The sequence below is a fragment of the Myotis daubentonii genome, chromosome 3 (assembly GCF_963259705.1).
Source record: "Myotis daubentonii chromosome 3, mMyoDau2.1, whole genome shotgun sequence".
Classification (NCBI taxonomy): Eukaryota; Metazoa; Chordata; class Mammalia; order Chiroptera; family Vespertilionidae; genus Myotis; species Myotis daubentonii.
This window is the reverse complement of record NC_081842.1, coordinates 98,701,202-98,727,671: the sequence shown is the minus strand read 5'-3', so window position 1 is coordinate 98,727,671 and position 26,470 is coordinate 98,701,202. Positions and strand designations below refer to the sequence as shown.

General features: G+C 36.5%; 1 protein-coding gene across 1 annotated transcript in view; it reads right to left on the bottom strand.

The window, feature by feature from the left end:
• Window positions 1-26,470, bottom strand: part of ROBO1 (roundabout guidance receptor 1) — a 455,516-nt gene that overhangs the window by 25,541 nt on the left and 403,505 nt on the right. The window contains exons 19-24 of the mRNA XM_059688081.1: window positions 25,541-25,583; window positions 19,349-19,503; window positions 14,032-14,367; window positions 11,958-12,065; window positions 7,520-7,664; window positions 3,858-4,106 (exon numbers count right to left, since the gene is read on the bottom strand). Of these exons, the coding sequence (XP_059544064.1) occupies window positions 3,858-4,106; window positions 7,520-7,664; window positions 11,958-12,065; window positions 14,032-14,367; window positions 19,349-19,503; window positions 25,541-25,583 (1,036 nt within the window). The remainder of the gene's footprint in view (window positions 1-3,857; window positions 4,107-7,519; window positions 7,665-11,957; window positions 12,066-14,031; window positions 14,368-19,348; window positions 19,504-25,540; window positions 25,584-26,470) is intronic.

Sequence of the window (26,470 nt, the reverse complement as noted above, 5' to 3'; positions counted from 1 at the left end):
AAACCAATGAGTATGTAGAAAAATGAAAACCAAAAACACTCTTTACTGAGATCTTAACAGTGATTATTTCTGACTACATAGATCATTAGTATTTTTATATTTTTATTTTTTATAACTTTATTTTCAAAAATTTCTATAGTAACCATGTAGATTTTAGCTTCATCATAAAAGAATGGTAATAGTATTTTTAATAGGCTTTCATCTACTTCTTGTTAGTGTCCGTGTTATTTCTAGCAACAATCCTGGAAATAAATTCCTTAATACCTTCCTAGACTAAAAATCATACTTTTTTTTAAAAAAGGCTTAATTTAGTCAAACAGAATTTTAAGTGAATTTCCCAATTACACAAGTCCACGCGGAGTTCATACGAGTATTCATCTCCCTAAAACAACGGGGGTAGGTCAGCTCCAAATTCTCCCGTCGTATCAGATTCCATCAATCAAATAGTCACTGAAGAAAGCTTTGCGGAGCTTAAAGACAGGAATAAAACATTAGATCTTCTGTCAAAGAGCTTTTAACTTAAACAGAGAAACAGAGATACAAATAGCACATGCTAATGCAACCTGGAATCTGATTAGTGTGATAGCAGAGCTGTGAACAGACCATTGTAAGAATAAAGTAAAGGACTGGTTCATTCTGCCAGGCAATCAGAGAAAGGTTTCACAGAGAGGTACATTTAAAAAGGGCTTAGAAAGATGAGAAGTGCTTGCCAGGCAATCAAAGAAACAGCATGTGCAAGACAAATGCTCATAGTGAGGACACTAAGCAAGTTGACCATTTGGTAATGGCCACGTGAGGCAAAAGTGGCCTGTCCCTCCTGCTAGCTCCAGAGCAGCCCTCTGTGGGCCGGGGAGTGGCATTGCTCACCTGGATGTTGGTGAGTTTAAGACAAATTAAAGGAATTTCAAACAGGCTAGTTAGAAAAGTGTCTATGTGCAGGAATTGGAAGGGTGGAAGGAAGTAAAGGGGGAAGGATTGCGAAAAGCTTTGAATACTGGGCTGAACAATAAGACTTAGCTCTGAATGGGGAGTAATGTTACTAGATCTGTGTCCAAAGGAAGACGTGGAGCGTGGACAATAAAAGGGGAGAGAGAAGAAAAGCGAAGTTAGTTCAAAGATATGACAGTGTTTCAAAGGATATATATGTAGACTGAGGGCCTGGCCAACCTCTGTAAGAATGTTAACAAAGGAACAAAATTAAGATATATTTTGGAGTAGAACTGAAGGGACTGGCCACTAATTTAATTTGAGGAATGGTAAGAAGACAGCAGAAAAAAGTAAACAGTGGGATAATTAAGCTGATTTAAAAATGAAGTGTGTGTGTGTGTGTGTGTGTGTGTGTGTGTGTGTGATTTTGCGATTTTGGCTATTCCTCTGGCTATTTTATTGTGTTGGCCAGATAAATAAGGATTGATAATTCTAAATAAGATAGTCATAAAAGAGGAAAAAACACACATTTAAAATATTAAATGCAAGGAAAAATATTTGGTTTTGGACACGTGCAGTCGGAGATGTCCAAGTGAAAACATCACAGTGTTCACTAATATTGTGATAGGTTTACACAGTGAGGGATTACTACTAGAATTAGTGGAGCAATCACAGTGTAAGGTATAGAAATGTCGAATCACTATATTGTACACGTGAAACTAATAAAACTAGCCTGGCTGGCCTGGCTCAGTGGTTGAGCATCGACCTATGAACCAGTAGGTCACAGTTCAAATCCTAGTCAGGGCACATGTCTGGATTACAGGCTCAATCCCCAGTAGGGGGTATGCAGGAGGTAGCATATCAATGATTATCTCTCATCACCTAGGTTTCTATCTCTCTCTTCCTCTCTGAACTCAATAGAATATATTAAAAAAGGAAACTAATATAACCAATAGAATATTATGTAGCAACTATACTTAATTAAATAATTAAAAAAACAAAACAAGGAAGAAAGAAAATATCACAGTGGTGCTCAATAAGAAGAGCTGGGCTGGCTAAATACATTTGAAAGCCATCAGGATATAAGTAATAGTTGAAACTAGTGATGGAGTGATAACATAAGGGTAAGGGCAGTAGGGTACTTACATTTGTTGGATAGTTACCCTGCTACAGATACTTCATATACATAAAATTGCCATCACTGAAGAAAGCTTAAGTTTGATAGTGTTTGAGAAGCCTTTGACAAAGGCTTCAGCAGTTCTCAACCTGTGGGTTGCGACCCCTTTGGCGGTCGAACGACCCTTTCACAGGGGTCGCCTAAGACCATCCTGCATATCAGATATTTACATTACTATTCATAACAGTAGCAACATTACAGTTATGAAGTAGCAACAAAAATAATTTTATGGTTGGGTCACAACATGAGGAACTGCATTTAAAGGGCCAGAAGGTTGAGAACCCCTGCTTTAGATTGGTCATTAGGAGGTTACTTTCAGTAGACTGATGGCAGCAGAATGCAATGGGCTGAGTAGGAATAGGATTGGGAAGACAGAATTGATTACACAGTCCTAAAATATAGAAGGGAATAAGAGCATGGTAACTGGAAGTGGTTAACAATGAAGAGAAAGATGGATTGGATAAAGAGGAAGAGGCTGAGAAGTCAAGATAGATGAAGGGAAACCAATTTTGTAGTGTTTTGTACATGGTGGAGAGAATGACATAAGGGACTGAAAGAAAGAAGCTTGCTAAGAAGATATTGGGTATCAACTGTAACACAAGGGGACGGTGAGGAAAGGTACTTGGAGAGAAGGAAAGAAGAATACTATGGTATTTCAAAGCTAAAAGCATCTATTAGCCTCTCATTTGTTTTGAATAAGAGAAGCAGAGATGGTTTGTGACCTTAATAAGAAAAAGAGATGTCTTATTTGTTCTCAATTTTCATGAAGTTCCATGGGTTAATAATATTAAATTTAAATTTATGACAATCCAGCTTCCCTTTTGTCACATAGCAGAGGGTTTAGCTACTTCTTCTATTTTAGCAAATATATTATTTGAATTTGGTAATAACCTCTTACTAATAAAATAGTTCATAAACATTGCAAGTTCTGTTTCAATTGACAAAATTCAAGCAGCAGAAGCCAGAACTTGTTATTCATTCAAGAACATTGAAGGGAGATCTTCTGAGGGAAATAATATACTCAGTTTCAAATGACATTAGGAATATAGGAAGCAATATATGTATAATATACTGTGTCAAGGGCAATAAAATAATACAACAAAATCATCAACACTAGGAGAACTCAGATGATGCAGTAACAACTTCTATGTGGTAGAAATGACAAGTGAAGTATTTGTATATAATGGAAATGTATTGGTTTGCAACATTGAATATATTGGTTTAAAAAAGTCTAACACATACATGCACAAATTACTTAGTAACCAGGACAAAAAAAAATGACTCCAACTTAATGTCAACACGAAATGAATATACCAAACTCATTCTTCTGCAACATTAGGAAACAAATCATCCTGTAACCTTAATTTAAAAAGACAGGAGAAAATCTATTTTCCACAGACCAAATGCATAAGGAAAACTAAGATACAAAAACAGCCACTGTCTATAAAATATTACAAGATTAGTAAGCCATAAATTTACTACATATTCTCCATGTGTTTACAAATGCAATTATCATAAGTGGGTTAGTATTGATGCACATTATTTTATGGTTGCAAGTTCACTGGGATCAATTAATTTAATGTTCTGGTCAACAATATTACTTAATATGTTAATTACCAGGGCTTCCTGAGTGATGATACTGGAAAAAAAGGCTCACGTGACATGAAAATAACTTCACGTAATAGCATTCTATGAATGCTTCTTAGGAGTGGAAATTGCATGATATGAGCAAAGAAAGCTAGTGAGCACGCACCTCCTGTCGGGCTGGTGCTGCATGTGGCCAGTCTCCTCAGGGCAGTCCTGTAGCATGGGCTGGAGCTCCTCCTGTGGAGATGGGGTCAGGGTGGCCGTGGACTGGTGGCTGTAAGACACAGCGGCCGGAGAAGATGCTGCTCCTCGGATGGGGGGAGTGGGGCCTCGCTCATCTTCCTCCTCTTCTAGTTCGTTTTGTTGTAAATACATCCTCGCTGGTGGCACTGGACATGGCATTTCTTGGTCATAGCTAAAACAGATTATAAGGATACTTAGAATTACTTCAGGTTATGCAAATAAACTAACGGAGAATCAGCCTTGAACTGTTTCTTTAATCTGAATGTTCTAGGCCACATTAAGGAGGTATTGTTAAAAAAAAATGGTGAACCATCACATAGGTTTGTGAATTGCTATACATACATTATATATTATATGTTATATATGTAACATATAAGAACTTTTCTTTGAGAGATTATAATTTACATTGGCCTATTATAGGACCTGAGAAGTCATGCAATAAAAGAAAAATCTATTTAATGTAGCTGAACTTAAGGACTTCTAAAATGTGTCTGATATATTCTCTCCCTCCTATTCAACATGATCTCTAAAGGACAACTCAAGGATGGTCTTGCTTGTGACCCAAAAATGATATGCTGAACTCTGAAAAAAATACTCTTGAAAATTCTTTGAAAGGGAAATATATTAGAGATCAACTTATTTAATCCAAAACAACTAATTTTTCCACTAAAATTATAATTGCTCACTCCTTCTTTAGTTGAGCACAAAATGAAGTCATCGGATTGTATTTAGGATAATGAAAGAAAAAGACAGTAAATAAAGTATTAACCAATAAAATACCCACTACTCTTCGCAGAAAGAATGTAGAAGCTCTAGAATGGATCTGAACAGCATTCATGCCTTTTGCTTGTCTCCCGCCCAGTGCATATGGTTGTTGATTAGAATGGCAGTGATTTCCTGCATTATACGAACTGTGCTCTTGTTACTCCTTTCTCTAGTTCATTTTTCACCACCTGCCTCTTTCCCTGAACTCAGGAAAGTTGAGGTTCATGTAACATGATTTTTTTGTATCTTCTTTTACTTTACTAATCCCACTATGATATTTCCTGTGTCAACAAATAACACTAGAAATCTTGCAGTCTCTTTAAATTATTTATCTCTCTTCTATCTCAAAGTATCCCCATTCATCTCTAGTCTATCTCTAAAAATTCTTCAGAAGCTATACCTCTTTTTAAATCTGCTGTATGTGCTACTGCAATAACTTTTTAATCCATCTCTTGGCCTCCAGTCAATCTTTCTTCATCCTCACATTGCTTCCCAAATTACTTTATTATAAGACACATCACTCCCTGGTCATTCATTTGCCCTGAAGTAATAAATGACTCTCATCGTCTAGAGAATAAAATATAAGTGCATACAAGACATTCGAGTATTTGCATATCTGGCGTACATTTGCCTTCCCAGCTTCCTTTCACTCCCTACAACGTGTTTCCTGTTAGTTCTCCAGGAGTCCACATTGCTGTGTGGTCCTCATGTCCACAATACCCTTCTCTTAATTGGGAACCTTCTCATTTGTCAAGGACAAGAACAAAAGCCAGGGGCCCTGGAAACCTTCATTCTTCCCAGTTAGCCTCAGTTGGAGCACAGAGGTGTCTGTGTCTACATTTGTTTTATTACTATATCCACTTATTTCATTTCAGTTCTTTTTTTTTTTGAGGACTAAACTACAAATTAATGTCATTATCATGGTCTAGAAAATGAATATTTAAAAGTACAGTCAAACATCATTATTTGCTGATGCCATATTTGCAAATTTGCCTACTCACTAAAATTTATCTGTAACCCCAAAGTCAATACTTGTGGCTCATTCACAATCAGTCAACAGACGTGTGCCAGGAGGTAAAAAAGAGGAGTCACCTGATGAGCACATCACTAGCAGAGTGCAAACAAGGTGACACTCTGCCTCCTCGTTTCTGTGATCATGCTGTCAGTAGGTGTCATTTTCATAGTGCCACATTGTGCTCTCTGTATTTGCTTTACATTGGTGACCACCCTGTTTAAAATGGCCCCAAGTGTATTATTTAAGTACTGGCTAGTGTTCCTAAAGATAAAAAGACTGGGATGTGTCTTAATGAAAAAATGTATTAGATGACCTTTTTTTTAGGAATAACTTATAGTGCTGTTGGCTATAAGTTCAATGTTAATTAATCAAAAATATATACTATATATGATGTCTTTAAACAAAAACACAATGTAACAATAAGTTGTTTAGGTTTGGATCATTTAACAAAAATGTGACCAGAGGCCTGCAGGAACCTAACCTTGCATTTGCCCTGGGAACAATGGGTCAGTATTCTATAATTAAGCGATTGGAAAATAACACTACAGAGACTTTATTTCCAGAAGAGTTGGAACTATAAAACTGGTATGTGTGCAATGAAAGAACAATGCACTTCTATGATAGTCACTAAAAAGAATGTGTTTTCAGGTAGATTCTGTAGGGTTTCTTTGGGGTGTTGTTAATTCCCTACATCCAGCGAGTTCTCCTCTACTGATCAGATTAGAGAAGCAGCTGCTTTGTTTTGTTGGGAGGTACCATGTCCAGTTTGACAGAATCTGAAGTGTGGATGAAGTACACAAATTTTCTAACTGCTGCCATACGTAACATTCACACTTGTTAAATCCTTGTGAGAGACAATTCAGTCAAGTTTAAATTTCCATAGTTTTCAGCATAATGTGATATAATAACAGAGTTTTCAGGATGCTGTGGGTAAGACACAAATCTACATAATTACTTTATGAAAATTCAGAAATGTACAATAAAAGTTCTGATATCATGTACGTATATCCTATCTACTAAAGAGGGAGTATGCTAATTGACCCTCATGCCGTCGCAAAGATGACAGCGCCCACAGCCAATAAGGGAATATGCTAATTGACTGCCATGCCCTCAAAGATGGCAGTGCCCAGTCCCCTCAGCCCCCCAGCCACCCAGGGCCAGCCCGAGGCACAGGCAAGTCTTGGCTGTTGGCTGCCCAGCCGCCCAGAGCCGCCCAAGGCTCAGGTAACCAGGGCCAGCCAAGGCTTGAGCTGCCAGCAGTGGCAGCACAGAGGTGTGATGGGGGCGTCGCCTTCCCCTGATCACCAGGTCACCTCCCAACACTGAGGGCTCCCGGACTGTGAGAGGGGGCAGGCCTGGCTGAGGGACCCCCTCCCCACCTCTAGAGCGTGAATTTTCATGCACCAGGCCTCTAGTATTATAATAATAGATATGTGATATCATTATATATTCATGCTTATGTATATAAATTGTATGTATATAATATAAAATGTATAAGTAAATTGTATATGTATGTGTATATATATATATATATATATATATATATATATATATGTGTGTTTATATCTATGATTCATTATTCTTAGCTCCAAAAGAAGTTTCCAAAGCACAAGTTCCTTTTTTTTTGGCAGCACTAAAGAGGGTTTATAAGTCCTGCCGACCTATCGTGATACTGTTTTATTCAGAGACAAGGGTTTTTGGACTTTAGGAATCAGTCTTGCCTTGGTGATCTAGTTTAACAATTACTTAATATGGGCTTAAGAAGTCACATATTCCACTTACATCCGTTCTGAAATTCCTCTTACCTTTCATCCACAGAAATACTGAACTCTTCGCTGTTGCTATGAGGAGGAGGATGCGCCGGGGGCGGAGGAAGCAGGTCTGCCCAGTTCATGCCGCCTTGTTTTGGTACTTTGGGTGTCCGTGCCCCTTTCTTGTGCCCTTGACTCCCTTGAAAACAAATGAAATTCAGTCTTTTATTTCTGGCCTCTAAAATTTTCCATTGTCTATGGGTTAATTATTTTCTGTAAATATGACCTTATTATAATTCATATATATAGAGAAAAACACACTTTTCTTCATTAATTTTGAATAGAACTGTACAACACAAGATGTACAATTTAACTGCAAAATAAATAGCAAAAAAGCAATAAAACCATAAATGAATTTTATAAGTCATATCATTAATAGCCATCTTCTTACAGCAATTAATTGCACTATGGATTATCATCTAAAACAAATGAGCTGTAGACATACTTTCTGAAATTCCTTTTTAATATTTAATTACCAGAACTTTAAATACAATATGATACAGATACAATCTATTAATGTTCCACTGTTGCACTAAATCACTGAATATATATAATTTGTACTTGCTCACTGAAATGTTTTAGGCACAATAGAATTACTAGTTTTTGTCAGAAAAGCAGGTGCAGATGAAAATAATTGCTGGAAGAACTAATATAACTAACAACAAAAGAAGCATAAAATTATTTTTAAAAAGGGGGAGAAGTATATTTAGCCATTGTTTCTATAAATTTATGGTTTGGAGTAAAATGATATTTCTTGCACATTCTTAGAAATTGGAAATAGCCCAACTATTCATGTGCCCAGGTGTTTATATTTTAGATTTGGCATATTCTTTAAACATAGGTAGTTGAACATTTTAGAGTATTCATTTTAAAATAACTTGGGTCAAAAGTTATTTTGAGATAATATGGTCTTTATCCTCTCCCTCCAATATGATGCATTTTAGATTCTTACATAAATTATAGACAATGATTCTATAATTATTTTTTCACACATGATCCCTCAAATTCTGTGAATTGTGTTGATCTTAATTTTTAAAACCCCTTTGAAACAGCTCCAAGTTACATGGGGTCTGAAACAGGTCATATGATATGAGCCTCATTTGTTTATATATTTATTTTGTCACCTGGGAATTTTCAGTCAAATCTTAGTGTTTGTTAAGCCAGCCATTCTTGCACTGGTATGTTACTGCACCAAGTATGGGCCCAGAGACAGGCTATCACTAATAAATTATGATTGTCTCCATTCTTTCCTCCTGCACGCACTTGGCCTGTGTTGGAATGGCTGAGCACGTACTGTGGAGTTGACTATACCCAAAGCTTTCCTCTTGATTTACTGGCACATATCTACTTTAACAACTCCATCTGTGTCCTCAGACCTAACATCACAACAAAAATCTCTCCTACACTTCATTTGCTTGCTTCCTTCTCTCCTCTAATTATCACCAGATTTGACATTTTTTTATCTATTCACTGAATATTCACAGAATACCTAGTAATAAATAGCTGCAGAACATCAGGATCTAGACATTGAAGCTGAGGGATGGAGAAAGTCAATTGAAAATTAACAACCCAGAATTATATTTTCCCCATATCTACACTAATAAAAGAGAAAAATGGTAATTGGCGTACGACGATACCCTTTTCATTGGCTAATCAGGGCTATATGCAAATTAACTGCCAACTAAGATTGGCAGTTAACTGCCAACAAGATGGCGGTTAATTTGCATATGTAGGCACAAAGCAGGGAGGCGAAAGGGAAAGCAGGAAGAAGCCCCCTGCCACTGACAGTGATCAGAAACCCAGGGGGGAGCTAAGAGCTGGGGGGCAGGGCAAAGGCGGCCTGCCCCCCAGCCATGATCGGAGAATCAGGCGCCTTTGCCGCCCTGGCCAGTGATAGCAGGAAGTAGGGGTGGAGCCAGCGATGGGAGCTGGGCACGTTCAAGCTGGCAGTCCCAGGAGCTAGGGGTCCCTTGCCTGGGCCTAAAGCGAAGCCCACGATTGCGGGGCCACTGCAGCTGTGGGTCCCCACTGCCCGGGCCGGACGCCTCAGCCAGAGGCATCAGGCCTGGGCAAGGGGCCGATCCTGCGATTGGAGGGTGATGGGGGTCAACGCCTGAGGGCTCCCAGTATGTGAGAGGGGGCAGGCTGGGCTGAGGGACACTCCCCCCCCCCACCCAGTGCACGAATTTCGTGCACCAGGCCCCTAGTACACTAATAAAAGAGAAAAATGCAAATAGGCAGTACCTTCACAACGCCCACCAGCCAATCAGGAGTAAATATGCAAATTAACCCAACAAAGCTAGTGGGTTAATTTGCATGCGCAGGCGCCAAGCGGCTGGGGGCGTCGCCATCACAATGGCGACGATGCAGGCGTTCTACACTGCCCCAGCCTCTCTGGGCCTCTGGGCAGTGTGGGAAGGCGGAAAGGCGGCTCCAGCTGGAGCAAAGGCGGTGCCGGCAGCCAGGGGAAGGAAGGCCCATTCTTGCATGAATCTTCATGCATTGGGCCTCTAGTTAAGTTATGATTTTTTAAATGGCTAAGAATTCAAAGATGAAATGGCATGAGATATCAATATTAACATTTTTCCTATGGTTTTCACAAGAGTAGATCTTTGAAAAATTTCTCTCAATTCATGGTTTACTTACTTTAAAAAAGTAATTTGATAAGATTTTAATTTTTTAAAAAATCAACACATGGTAGAATAAAAATAGATATAAAAAAATAAAGAGCTATTTTTCAGTTTCTTTAATTCAAATATGAGAACACAGATTAGAAAATACCCAATTTCCATGTCTTAATCAAGGAAATATGGGAAAATGCAAATACGATCTACACTAATAAAAGAGAAACATGCAAACTGGTGTCATTCCGCTACGCCCACCAGCCAATCAGATGGCACAGATGGCAGTTAATTTGCATACTCAGGCACTGAGCAAAGACTGAAGACTGAGGACTAAAGAGGCTTGGCTTTTCAGCCAAGCCTCACTGTGGCCGGAGGGGAGAAGCCAAGCCTCACTGTGGCTGGAGGGGAGAAGCCTAGCTTTGAGGCTTGGCTTCTCCACTGCAGCCGGACCAAAGGCCTGGGTCCCGGGTGCCAGAGGAAAACTGGTGCCAGCAGCCAGGGGAAGGAAGGCTCATTGCTCAAATCTTCATGCAACGGGCTTCTAGTCTATATATATAAAAGCCTAAGCAACTGTCATGGCGGAACAACCAGAACAACCGGTCGCTATGACGTGCACTGAGCAGGCAGGCAGGCGAGCCTTTAGGAAGGCAGGTGAGTGGTTGGGGGTGAGCCGTCCCAAGTTGTGAGAGGGATGTCTGACTCCTGGATGTCTGACTGCAGGGATCGGGCCTACACTGGCAGTCAGACATCCCACGAGGGGTCCCAGATTGCGAGAGGGTGCAGGCCAGGCTAAGGGTCCCTCACACCATGCGCAAATTTCATGCACCGGGCGTCTAGTATTCATTATAAAAGAGAGGTAGAGACACTTGGCTAAAAGCACCTAGCAATAATTTTAGTCCAGATGTTTGGAAGTGATATTTCTACCCTGTCCTGGGGAAACATAATAAAGTCAAGATCAATCGGTTGTGTTCTCATTGTGGTGTGACTTGCCACATGTTACTTCTAATAATGAACTGCCTTTAATTAGAAAAACAAAACTTAAGTACTAGCAAGCTCCCATCTGCAGGCCCTATCAGGAAAACAGCTGGCAAACAGCTGCAACAGCATGAAGACCACAGGGAAGAGGCCTCAATGTGATTTCTGAGGTACTTGCAGACTTAAGTTGGGAGGTTGCTTAATGAGGTTTTACAGCAAGAATTGAGGGAGTAGAGAGTTTACAAACTGAGGCAGGTTCCTACTGTACCTAGATCTCACAATATTGTTGCTGAGGCTTTTGATTCTGAAGTGTCAAAATTTTATGTGCCTTCAAATGGTAACATTTAGCCGATCAACTATATGTGCAAATTTTTTTAAATTATATTTTGGCTTAGAATTGGTGAAGGTGTAACAGCCTTTAAAGACTACTTCATGCTTCTGGCTTTATGAAAGCTCCCCAACAAGGAGGAAAATAAGATCGTCAGTCTTTGTTAGCAAATAGAACATAAAATGGTTTTGTGAATGGATAGTCCTTCAAATTACAGAGACAAGACCCATATATGGAAGATTAGAATTATATGCATATAAGCATAACCAATGGACACAAGACACTGTGGGGTAGGGGGAGGCCGGGGGAAGGTCAAGGGGAAAAAAAAGACATATGTAATACTCTTCATAATACTTTAAGCAATAAAACAAAATTTAAAAAAATTATATGAAGTTATAGACATGTCATATATACACTTCAGTTCATTAGCATTCAATTCATAATCTTAGAATGCAGCATCTTTTGAAAAGAACTGCTCACTTTCTCTCTCATTTCCCTTACTTACCAGATGTACTACTGCCCCGGTCGGAACTATTGTAGGATCCTCCTGTATTCTGGTCATATGATTGGTTGTATGGGATAGTTGGAGGAATTGTGTCATTTGCTCGATAATCTAGACATTTTGGATGAAAAAAATTAAACATTTATTTTCTTTTTGGTGCCTCAATCATTAACCAACAATTAGGATTTTTAAACCATCATGTTGATCACTCGCTAAGACATGTGTAAATGTTCCAGAGGAAAAGTCAAGAAAAATTAAAGACCTTTAAACATGTATCCTTTAAGATTTATAAGGAGATTTGACTTGGGGTGGTAAACACATGATACAATATACAGATAATGCACTGTAGAATTGTACACCTGAAACCTTATTTATTAACCAATGTCACCCCAATAAATTCAATTTAAAATATTTTTAAAAAAAATGATTTACAAAATACAAATTCTTTGCATCATTTTTTTCCATGAATTAGACTAAACACAGATGTGAACAAATCCTATGAGAGACTATTTCTTCTCTTTAAATTCTTTGTAAATCAGGTTGGATAGAAATCAGATTTTCTTAACTTCTTACCTTTATAAATATAGTAACAAAATCATTTAAACAATAAGAAATCAGGAAATACCATGTCTTTAAATCATAAAAAATAAGTAAAATAAAAAATAAAACTGAAACTTGTCAGCAAGATTATATCTAATAAAAATATATCCATGATAAGAAAGCAAAGTATTTCAATCTGCCACCAAGGCAAAGGGAAAAGTCCAAATGATAAACTAACCACTGGAATGTAATAAGTAATAATCTGTCAGTCTAGTTGCATGCCAGGGTCTTTATTATAGTTTCACATACCAAGTCTGTTTACAAGCAGTCTAAACAATAAATCAGAGTTCTGAAATATTTGTACAGAGGGCTGTCAGACCTTTCCACAGTCTACAGGAAAGCCATGTACTATGGAGGAATACTGTAACAATAGTTTGAATCCTCACTGCAAACTCTATTATTGCAGAACAGGCTTATTCATCTTTGTCAGCCTTTGTCATGAACTTGTGCAAGAGTCTTAGGAAATATTTATTAAATTGGGTTATTATGCCAATCAAGTGTTTTCTTAAACTTAGAAAAAAGCAAGGTATGTATTATTAAATTAGAACATATACCACTAACTTAATCAAACGAAATAGTAGGTTTAAGCTGTTGTGTAATCTCTAACTGTATCTGTTTTATTTTTTAAAAAAGAGGTCCCAACTCAAGGCTAAAGAAAATATGTCTATATCTCTAATTATCTACAATAAAATGTATCTTTTACATGGACATTTATACAAAATTGCCTGATCTATTCAAATAAAAGCAATCATCTTTTTTTATGACATAACTTTACAAATCATGTTATTAAAGCTGTAGCCTGAAGGACTACAAAGAAATCAAATACCAGTCTCTTCAAGATCACACATATTACAATAGAGAAACATTCCCCTCTGGCCATAAAATACCATTCTGCTGCGACAAGTTAACACTAAACTCAATTTATTTTAGGTTCTATCCTGACAGACTTCAATCAGGTCAACCAAAGAAACTTAGGTTCTACAATCATACAGTGACCGCATGAGGTGAGAGAGACAGCAAACTGAACCACTTCTCCAGTTCAATTTAATTATTTTTCTTCAGTTTGATATAAAAGTGCCATTCATTTATATGACCATATAGAAGCAATTATCTTCCATCCTTGACTGGAAAAATGGAATAGTCTATTTATTTAAAATGTGAGGTATTGTGACGGTTGTACATCTGCCTTATGAATAAAAGATCGTCTGTCCTAAGCAATCCCTCACCTACGATTAAATTTAAATTAATCTCAAAACCATTTGAAAATACTTATATTTATTTTAAAATCAATTTCCAAGGTTATTGTTGTGCTAATTAACTCTATGACACTGGGCATTTTGAAACCAAAGAAATAAGAATACTTTAGTGACAAAGGAAAGGGTTCACTTGCTAGTGCCGGATGAGTTTCGGCACGTAGGGCAGAAGGGGTAAGGGTACCGATACAGAAAAGAATGGGAATGAAGGCAAAGCTCTTCACCTTTGTTCAGTTTGTTTTGCTCCATGATGTTATACTGAATTGGTGCCATTTCTTGTTTCTGCTGCCCGGGCGGCTTCCAGTGCTTCTCGCCGGAGTCCCCACTGCCATTGTTCATGTTGTTGCTGAGGTTGGACTGGATGAGCTGGGTGGTGGCGTAAGGAGTGGGCTGCCCTGATGGATTGACAAAACGCCCATCCTTCAGATTTGGGCTATTGAAGGTTTTCATCTCATTGATTTTGTTACTAAGGTCCACATCACCATAAACAGTTGACTCAGGGAGCATCAGATTTGTTTGTTTGTTATCCAGTTGGTTGTTATAATTTGCTATACAATCAGCTATGTGCAACGAAGAGGAAAAGGAAAAAGTCATTCTCCATGGTTATTCGTTTTAAATTTCTTTGTAAGTAGCTTTGCGAGTCACAGTAAAATTGTTATGTAAAGAACAAATAGGCTCACATAAGGTAGAAGGAAAGGACCAAGTATTTACATGTACTTTCTAAAGAAAACAATTAAAATTTGAAGAAACAAGAGAGGACACACGGAATCTATGTAGAGAGTAAATAATTTTGAACTTCTACTACTAGTGCTATATAGTAAATAATTTTCCCAATTTAAGATAACTTTTCTTTAACAACCCTATTAAGAGAAATACCACCAAAATAATACATACATGAATATCTTTATGTTTCAAATTAAAATTTTCTAGTCTGTAGTGATTGAACTACTTGAAGCTACTGGTTAGCTATTGAAGCAATAGAACAAAGTATATAAGTTCAGAATCCAAACAAAGAAAAAACAATGTTGCCCCCCTATCAAAGAACATGAGATTTAAGTATTTTAGAAAGTACCTCTGCTCAAAAGATATGAGGAACAGAGGAGTGATAGTACATAGTGCTCAGGAAATTTTATTAGTTATTCTCTTGCTCATGTAGGATAATCATTATCAGGGCAAGATGCTAATTATTTTTTCATGGTTTTACAAAGTTGGAGGGACCACAATACCAGATATTAAGTTATACTACAAAGCTACTGTAATCAAAACAGCCTGGTACTGGCACAGAATAGGAAGAGAGACCAATGGGACAGAACACAGATACCAAGAACGACAATATTGATGGCAAAAGGAATCATAAGTAACTGGGGTAATTTAATAAAATAAAATATGAAATAATGTCTATTATGTCTATTATCTCAATTTCCCTTTAATTTTTCCTTCATTGAAATATTTGAGAATGAAATAACTGATATATTTATATAGGAATATTTAAAGACTGTTGTTAAAATATTTATAAAGTAGGAGAAAGTCAAATCATAATTTAAATTTAAAATTTTTTTTAAAATTAGTGAAGCTACAATGATAAAAATAATATTATGTTATTCATGCAGTTCCTAGTGGCACCAATATTAAGTTCCACTGGCACCAAGTGGCACCTTGAAGATTGGATATCTTAAAAAATGATAAATGAACATGGTTGATATTAAAGATGCAAACTTAAATATGATCTTAAGAAAAATTGCAACTTCCCTATATACTAAGTTCGATTACTTGTCATTTCAATAATAAATTATCAGGGAGCAGAAATATCTTATTCATCTGGCCTTTAGCAATTCTAATTTCTAGGTATTAACTTTTGTTGAATAGTGGTTAAGAAATATTATTAAAGGCCACACAGATTTGGCAACATCATTTCTCTTCCCCAGTCTTTCTAAGTGAGTGCTAGGACTTTCTGAGATAAAGGACATGTTCTGTTCTGCATTGTGAATACAGTAGCCACTAGCCACATGTGGCAACTGAGCACTTGATTGTGGCTAGTAAGAATGAAGAACTTGAGCAAATCTCATCCAGAAATATATTAAATCATACACCATGACCAAACGGGATTTATTCCAGGGATGCAAGGCTGGTACAATATTTGCAAATCAATAAACATGATACATCACAAAAACAAATTAAAAGACAAAAATCACATGATCGTACCAATAGATGCAGAAAAAGCATTGGACAAAATCCAACACCCATTTTTGATAAACACTCTTAGTAAAGTGGAAATAAAGGGATCATACCTCAACATAATAAAAACCATATATGACAAACCTACAGCCAACAGAATACTCAATGGGCAAAAACTAAAACAATTTCCCATAAGAACAAAAACAAGACAGGGATGTCTGCTTTCACCACTCTTATTCAACATAATACTGGAAATCCTAGTCACAGCGATCAGACAAGAAGAAAACATAAAAAGCATCCAAACTGGAAAGGAGAAAGTAAAGCTCTCATTATCCACAGATGACATGATATTGTACATAGAAAACCCTAAAGACTCCATAAAAAAAGAAACACACACAGAAAACCCCCACTAGATTTAATAAAGGAATGTGGCAATGTAGCAGGATACAAAACTCATACCCAGTAATCAATGGCATTTCATACACCAATAATGAATTCTCAGAAAGAGAAACTAAGTAATCTCATTTATCATAGCAACAAAAAGATTAAGATACTTAGGAATAAATTTAACAGAGGAGGCAAAAGATTTATACTCAGAAAACCACAGGACATTGAAAAAAGAGATAGAGGAAGATATAAACAAATGGAAGAATATAACAGTTCATGGACTGATGGAATTAACATCATTAAAATGTCCATACTACCCAAAGCAATCTATAGATTCAATGCACTCCCTATTAAAGAACCAATGGCATATATCACAGGTATGGAGCAAAAACTCCAAAAATTTATATGGAACAAAAAAAGACCCTGAATAGCCATAGCAATCTGGAAAAAGAATAAAGTTGGAGGGATAACAATACCAGATATCAAGTTATACTACAAAGCCACTGTAATCAAAACAGCCTGGTACTGGCACAGGAAGAGGCATATAGATCATTAGAATAGAACAGAGACCCCAGAAATTGACCCAAGCCATTGCGCTCAATTAATATTTGACAAAGAAGGCAAGAGCAATCTCTTCAATAAATGGTGCTGGGAAAATTAGACAGTTATGTGCAAAAAATTGAAACTAGACCATCAACTTACACTATACACAAAAATTAAAATGTAGGATGTGAAACCATAACAATCTTAAAAAAAAAACATAGGCAGACAAATCTTAGACATCTCTCATAGCAATATGTTTTCAGATTCATCTCCTAGGGCAAAGGAAACTAAGAAAAAAATAAATAAATGAGAATACATCAAAATAAGAAGCTTCTGCACAGCAAAAGAAGTAATCAACAAAATGAAAAGGGAGCCCACTATATGGGAGATCATATTTTCCAATGATACATCTGATAAAGGGTTAATAGCCAAAATATATAAAGAACTCATACAACTTAACAAAAGAAAGACAAACAATCCAATTAAAAAATGGGCAAATGACCTAAATAGATACTCCTCCAAAGCAGACCTTCAGATGGCCAAGAGACATATGAAAAAATGCTCAAAGTCACTGGTCATCAGAAAGATGCAAATTAAAAGGACACTGAGGTATCACCTCGTATCTGTCAGAATGGCTACCATCAACAAGTCAAAAATGAGAACTGCTGGCGAGGATGTGGCGAAAAGGGAACCCTAGTACACTGCTGGGGGTAATGCGGACTGATGCAGCCATTACGGAAACATTATGGAGTTGCCTCAAAAAATAAAAAATGGAATTACCATTTGACCCAGTGATCTGACTTCTAGGAATATATCCTAAGAAACCAGAAACACCAATCAGAAAGAATATATGCACCCTTATGTTCATAGCAGTATAATTTACAATAGCTAAGATCTAGAAACAGCCCAAGTGCCCATCAGTAGATGAGCGGATAAAAAAAGCTGTGGTACATTTATACCATGGAATACTATGCAGCAGTAAAAAAAGAAGGATCTCTTACCCTCTGGACAGCATAGAGAGACCTGGAGAGTATTATGCTAAGTTAATTAAGCCACTCAGAGAAAGACTAGTATCACATGATATGTGGAATCTAATGAATAAAATAAAATGATGAACAAAATAGACCCAGAGACATAGAAGTACGGATCAGACAGTTGAACCTCAGAGGGAAGGCCGGGGTGGGGAGTGGGTGGATGGGAAGAGATCAACCAAATAACTTGTATGCATATATGCATAACCCATGGGCACAGACAATAGGGTGGTGGAGGCCTGTGGTGGGGTGCGGGGGCAGGCTATAAGGAGTCAATGGAGAAAAAAGGGACATATATAATACTTTCAACAATAAATATGAAAAAAAAATAGAATTCTTCATTTTAAATTGTATTTTTAAAATTTAAATAGCCACCTATAGCCAGAGGCTACCATATTGGACAACACAGCTCTACATATTAACTTAAATGACTAGTATAATTTTTTTTTTCATATAGAGCTCAGCATGGTCTTCCTTTTATAATTATGTGACCATCTACCTGAAGGACAACTAGCATATATACCTTTGGAGAACATGGACTTGGGTCACCAGATTATGTTACATTCCTATCCATATCTATTGGGAGTTCTTTCCAGGTCAGAGTTACAGATTACACTACGATTGCTCTTTATATAACAGATATACCATCTTACTTAAATGCCATGTTCTGTTTCCCTGTTCTTAATTCAATGGGTTATGAATTATTTTACTTCTGTAGTCATATCTTCTGATTCTTTACGATTCTTTTAATATTCCCATATTGTGAATGTTGAGGTTTTTTAAAATAAAAATCACTTATAATTTTTTTGTTTATCCCTTCAATTTTTCCATACTACACATTCATATTTTAGCAAGACATTTTAGCAAAGTATTTTGCTTGCATAAATTTCTGAACCAAGAACATACAATACAAAATAAAAGATGAATACACATCTGCAAAAGATGTATATTTCTCATGTCACCAGGATTTACTTCTATACTATAAAAATGTGAATTCAGTTAATTAAACATTTTTATTATTGTTACATAGTTGTTATTATTACTGCTAATAAGAATTTGATTCTCTCAAACTGTAGATTTATTCATATTTTGATGTTTTATTCCTGATGTTGAAAATAATTACCATTAAAATTATAACTGCAAACAATTTTATGAAGATGAAAACTTTTAGATAATTTCATTTGTCCTAATTTGATTCCTATTTTGGAGTTTATATTCTCCATACTCCCATCAAACACTGGGAATCATTCTTGTAGGAGAATAAATTGTGGAGATGTAGGGATGGAAAAAGTAAATAGGATAGACAGCTAAACCATACTCAGAATTTCACGAAAATATTGATCAAGTTTTCCCTTCTAATGTAGGGAGGGAAAGAAATTTATCAAGATGTCTTTGGGCCTCTAACCTGGGCGACTGTAGGTGGTGAGGTTGCTATCGCTGTTGCCACTGCCCGCTGTACAGCAGTTGATGGAGCAGTCATTGTGACTGTTACCGGTATGAGGCCACGTGTCGGCCAGCCAGGGCTGGGCCGCAGGCTCACTGATGTTGAGAAGTCCTGGCCTGAAGAAAAAAAATATATTAAGCAAATATTATATAAATAGCAAATAATATTTCTAATTCAGAATCTGAATGAATGATTTATTTCATTATTATCACAAATAATTTGGTCAACTATACTGAATGACATTATTATTCCTTCTATTTTACAGACAAGGCAACTGTAATGTAATATTCTGTGATGCACCTCAGTTTATATAACCATAACTTTGTAAGCTGGCAATGCTGTACTCCATCTTTAGTCACTGACTAAAATCAAACATGAAATTTAAAAATATAGAGACATGTATTTTTGTGTGTGTTTTAGTAGCTTAAAGAATTCCATAGGTAAGATGGTCTGCATTTTCTCATTTTTGACCCCTTAAAAAGTCATGATTCTTCCCACAACTTGATTTGAAAAATGGAACAAGCATCTTCACTTAGACAATGGATCCTGCACAGTAAGAACATTTGCATATTTTTCTTCACAACAGTGTTTCAGAAATAGTGAGTCTGGGGTCTGTGACATTTTGCAGAGAGCCCATCAATGTTTCAGGGCACAGTTCTTTAAGCTTGCCAACATTTTCTGATGGGGACTATGTGAAATGCATAAATCTCTATATCAACAAAGGAAAGCTATTGAATTAAACCCGGGAAAACAAAGATGTCCACTATCAGAAATATCAGTGCTCTTTTTCTTCTTTGGCACAACAGATGTTAATCCTCTTTCATTATGTGTTGGGAATGCAAAGCACATCAGCAATTATTAATGGGAGCCCTGGACCCACAGGGCCAGAGATGCAAACTGGAGCCCCCGAAAGGCATTCATGACGCCCTTTCCCAACACAGTCAGTGTTTGCTAACTCAGCAGAGGTGATGATGCAGATGTGCTGTCAGACCCACAATAAACAGACTGGGACTACAAATTCTGCAAAGATGTTCTTCATGGTTTCATTTTCTTTGTTTCAGTGCAATAAACATGCTTCTCATTTACCTGGGAAGCAAGAACCTGACATTCCACTCTCCGTGGTTCCTATGCCGACACAGTGAATTGAGAAAACTTATTATGCAAATGATCATTTGAGGAATAATCCACTTTATTTATTTTATTTTATTTTTAATCCTCAACACAGGATATTTTTTTCATTGATTTTTTTTAGAGAGAGTAGAAACATTGATGTGAGAGAAACACATTGATTGGTTGCCTCCTGTATGCACCCCGACCAGGGCCCAGGCCAGGGAGGAGCCTGCAACCGAGGTACGTGCCCTTGACCTGTTGAACCCGGGACCCTTTGGTTCACAGACTGATGCTCTACCCACTGAGCAAAACCGGCTAGGGTGACAATAATTCCCTTTAAATGAAGCATATGGATTTAGAATTTATATATCTATTCATATGTAAATATATGTGTGTACATATATTGTGTACATGAATTATTTGCACTTTGTTTATAATGTGTGAGGCATTGTTCTGAGGTCTTAACATTTATCAACTCATTTAATCTCACAAATTTTCTACATGGAAGTTACTATTATTCAAACTTTACAGATGAGGAAACTGAGACTCCTGAGACAGGTTAAGAAATTTGTATTTGGTTATATAAAGTGAGGGAACAGCAAAGCTGGGATGCAAACCAAGTAGTCTGGCTCTAAAATCTACATTTTAATCTAGGATATTATAAACACACATATTGGAGAGTGCTGAAATTTCTTCAAGCCCTCATATATTCTTAATAAAAGAAAGAGTGAGGAAAATGTCTGAAGTCTTGAAATTCATAGTAAAGCTGTTAAAACTGAGCAAACTTACTATAAAAATTGTTGATAAAAACATGCTTTGAAGAGCAATGTTGCTGAACTGTAGAAAGTTAAAACATTTAAATGCAAGCTGTTTCACAGATATCTGGGGCCTTTGAAATAAATGTTAGTTACAGAAATTCTGCATCCATTAATCTTTTGCTTTCCTTATTTTATTTTCTCTTGAACTTAAACCATGTGTGTTATCACAGGAGAAGTTATTAAAAATAAATCTCTATATTTGGCACAGTAGAGATATAACAGGATGTTTAAAGTATGGGTCAAGTGGAAATTTTCCACAGTCTGTTTTACATTTTTCAAAAGGAATAGACAATATTTTTATGCTACTCTGATTCCCTCAGAAGGAAACTTTCAAAGTTAATGTTTTGATATCATCATAGGCTGAAAGCACTCTTCATATGTATGGATGATTTCCAATGGGAAGTAGGATTAACAACTCACATCCTAGTTTTCAGTTTAAACTTGTGTTTGGAATGCTAATTATTTAGGCAAGAAGGTTAACTGTGCTTATTAGCTCATAATGAATCTGAAAATGCCATGTGCGTATTTCAGAGGTCTTTGAGGAAGTCAAGGTCAAATGCAACTACTCTGATAAGGGTGTTACGGGGTCTTTTTAAACTAATAATCTCATAGGCTATCTTTATACATTTAAGATGGTCTAGGGTGCATAAAACAGAGCTAGCTATCCAAAAATAAGATGTGAAGCAGAAGCAAACCCAATGCCAGTTATAGGGATTAATATGTGCCTGAAATGTTAGCATACAATAGATTGTCATATAATGTTAGTTGTTATATTTTCATGCTAACATTTCTGAGTTTCGCTTATTTCTTCCTTGTTTTCAAAAAGACAGTATTTATCAGGAAAAGGAAGACACAAGGACCTAAAAAAAACCAAACAAACAAATTTATCATACAATTTATATTAGGGGGATAAATTTGTATCACAAAGGAAAAGAGAACAAATGAACTTAAGTAACCAGGTGGCAGTTACCTTTAATTTCTCTGCTCCTTTTACTCCAAGTATGATGATCACTCACCAAAATCAAAACAAAACAAAAAATACCTACTTGTACTCATAAACCACAAAATAAAATACTACGTGGTTCAGGCACTAGGGAAAATGGTGAAGGAGCCAGGGTAAGAGTTGCTTTAGACTGTCTCCTCTTTCCATTGATAACATGAAAGACTTTTGAAGCCACGAAGAAGGGAAGGACAGATCTAAGAGTGGCCAATATTTTAAAGAGAAGCAAGCCTGAATGCACTTTCTCAACTCCCATAGCCAAAAAAAAAAAAAAAAAAAATGTGGGGTTGGCATTTTCCACCTGGTTAGCCTGACTTCCCAACTCCTTTTTTTTTTATTTAGACTTTGTTTGCTTTTTGCTGGTTTATGCTGTGGGTTGGTCTTAAGTAGGTTTTTTTTGAAGAGGTGACTGGGATGTTTGAGGTAAGGAAAGCAAATGAATAGGAACAGTTACTTAACATTTCCAATATATTCGCCTGAGTTACATCACAAGTCCTCTTCTTTTTCAAGCTGAGAAGAGGTCTCTTTACTTACCACAATCCTCATTCACCCTTCTCTGGAAAGAGCTAAATTTACAATATTGAAAACTGGAAGTGATTTTTAGCTAAACCTTCTCCTTTATGGGAGGGAAATGTCCAGCACCTCAAATTTTCTTAAAGTCGACTGAACTTAGGTCTTCTGACATTCATTTTTTTCAATAACTCACACATTCCTTCCCCTTTTAGATAGTTTTTGATGATTATCTTTCAAAGATCAATAATACTTCAGCCACTGAGAGACATGATCATATGCATTTCAAAATATTCTGGCTCCAAAAGGGCAAAGGGAATTCACATGAAATAGTCCAAGTTGAGACAGATGAAAGCAGGACTGCTGAGAGCTTTTGTAATAGATTAGGTAAGAAAGAACAAGTGTTTGAAGAGAAACAAAATAGTGATAGTAAAGGGGGTAAAACTTAGGCTCAACAAAAAGCAGTAACGGATGCAGGGAAGAGCATGACTGGAACATTTTGACTTAGGTATCACTAAGCAGATGAGGTAGGAGGTTCAGTGAGGGCTCCTGGAGTCTGAGATGCCTGAGGAAAGCAGGGATTAAGGAATGGACATGAAAGAAACGAGTGCAGGAGTTTGGTTCACTCCTCATTCTCTTACCATACTGGGTCTTAGACACACACACACACACACACACACACACACACACACACACTCACTCACTCACTCTCAAAATGGCTAGAAAATAAGACCTCTTCCTAATGTCCTTCGGATCCCTCTTATGCTGTTCTATTTTTCCCATATCACTCAACTGCTAATATTATAAAATTGATTTTTTAAATGTTTATTATTTATCTTCTATCTCCCCCACTAAACGTAAGTTCACGCAGACAGGAATTTTTACTGACTTTGTTCACTGATATATCTCAAGCAACTAGAACAGTGCCAAGTTACATGTTGGGTAGTCAATAAATGTTTGATTAATAAATAAATTTAAAATTTTGTGTATGTATACACAAAACTGTCATTTTGAGCGCTGACTCTAATATACTTATTTAGCTGCTCTCTCTGTAACATTTCAGCACCTTTTATCATTTCATGGGGAATAAAGGTGATTTCTATTTGGTATTTGAAATAAACCGGTTTTACTGCTATTCTATTTTTTAGATTTAAAAGGTTAATTTTGAATGGTTATTGGAGAGCTTTCCAAATAGAAAAATATTTCAGGAACTTTGTAAATTTCCAGCCCTTCCACAGAAACTAGCATTTGATACCTATGGGCTCCTGTCATTATTCTGATTTGATAACTTGGTCTATTTAGGTTGTTAATTCTTTTTCAGCAGAAACCAAACTTATACTGTGCATGTGTGTGTATATGTGTGTGTGTCGCATGTACTCCTCTGTGCCTGTGCTCATGCAGGGGCTAGTGCAGATAATATAGAAGCTTCTCAATAAGTACACTTTAATATGCTTTGATTAATGAGAAAACTGAAGTCTAAAGTCATAAATATATACAGATAGAGAGGTGGTTTATAGTCAGGCATTCCAGATTTACTCACAAGAGAACGTTCTTATGCCAGAGGCTGTTTCATGAATGTCTGGGCTATGATTTAGATGGAAATCCCCTGGATGCAAAAACATGCCCTGGTTTAATTCCTGAATCAAGTGGATTTATTCCTTATGAAGACCTCCCTAGCTTTTGGATCTTCCAGCGGCTGGCTTTGTTTCACAGGTATGCAAACAGGAAGCTGCAGCAGTACCTAGTAGTGCTTATTGCTGTATTTGTACTGCATTGGTTAAAGGTTATCAACATTTCCATTTAAACCACTTTGTCATATACCAATTCAGTGATTTTGTATCAGACATATGTTCCTCGATTTCAGGCGCAATATCTTACTCATTTTTGTCTTTTCTAGGAACAGTCACATTACCCATCTGTACAGAGCACAGCAACAAATAAATTAATTAAACTTGAATCATAAAATAGTTTTTGTTGGAAGATTTTTTTCTTACACCTTAAGCAAGATGTCAGTTTTTGAAAAAGAAAATCTTATTGTAGAAAATTCTGAAGTATGGCTCATATAACTTATATATTATTTCATCCCCTTTAAGCCACCTCTCACCTCAATTTGTAATTTCCCTGTGAATATATTAAATTTCACTGAATAATAACAAAAAATTCATAAACATAGGATTGAGGTTCATTTTTATTATAGAAAAGAAAGCTCTGTGTTAATCAGCTACCTAGGTTTCTTCTTTTATTTCACATTTCCCTGCAATATGGATAGCTGAACTAGGCTGAATTCATAACAAGAACAAAAAACAAACATAACCTACAACTTATGAGCAAATGCTGTTTTCAGCAGGTTTTAAATGAACACTTTTTGTTTGATAGTATCTGTTAACTAGTTATATTTCTTAGTCTTCATAAATGCCATCACTTGATTACTATAAGTCCTTTTAATCATGTGCTAAATCAGCAAGTCTGTCTTTCCTGGTTCAAGTTCTCCCTCTGGTGGTCACTGACTTTGATGCAACAGCTCTAATCAGGAACTCCATTTGTGTGGAAACAAGCTGGTGTCACAGCACAGCGGAGTGGAGTATTTCTGAAGGGTTTGAACAAATTTCACCTTTAACTTAAATCTTTTAAGCAAAGAGAGCGATGTCATCAAGGAAGACAAGAAGAAATATCTGGAATTCCCCTTAAAATCTACAAAACAAGCAAGATATTTACCTCCCTCCACTGCTCACAGCTTCGCCTCCTCTCTGATAAGTTACTAGAATGTTACCAAAAAAAAAAAGAAATAAAAATTAATAGACATGTTCATATTTGTATATCAAAAGCTAGTACATTTATGAGCATCTTTCTAAAATGGAATGCATTCTCCCTTTCTACTTAGAAACAACACAAAAATCACAGAAATTAGCAGATTTCTGATTCAAGTAGTATTTTTTAAACATTGTATAGAATTAAATAAAGTTATTCTTATCAATGTATCCACAAGGTTGAGAACTAAGCAAAAGGAAATGTCAGTACACTCTTATTAAATACCTCTGTCATACATTTGTACAGTTGAATTCCCATAGATTTATATTTTCATTTTATTATTATTTCATATCATTTTATAAATTTAAGTGAACTCTTAAATTGAGGGGAAAATTCCTATTAGACTATTTCCCCAGAAGTATGAGTAACAGTAAGACAAAGAGAAATGTTTAAATAACCCTTCTCTCTCCACACACACAAAGATGTATATAGGCCACACTGTGACTATCAATTAATGCAATCTTTTCCTTATTGTGGCTTTTAGAAGCTCTTCTCATTATATTTTCATCAGGCATGTATATATAGCAAACATATATTTCAATGCCCTTGAAAGCATTCTCAGCTTAATAAAGTATGGGCATAAAAATCTAGCCACAACAAAACAAGATTTGCACATAGGCAACTGGTTAAGGAGATTAGCTTTTCTGTAACTACAGACACATTTTCTAAGAAGAAATGTGTTTCTAAAAGCTGCCAAATTCTGCTACTTAGAAGAACTCCAAACTGGGAGTCTGCAGAGGAGAGATAACTGCTTCCGGTGATTTCAATAACTGGATTAGCAACAAGGAGGCAAGGCCCCAGGTACATCTCTCACTGGAAGTGACGTGAGAGTGGAGG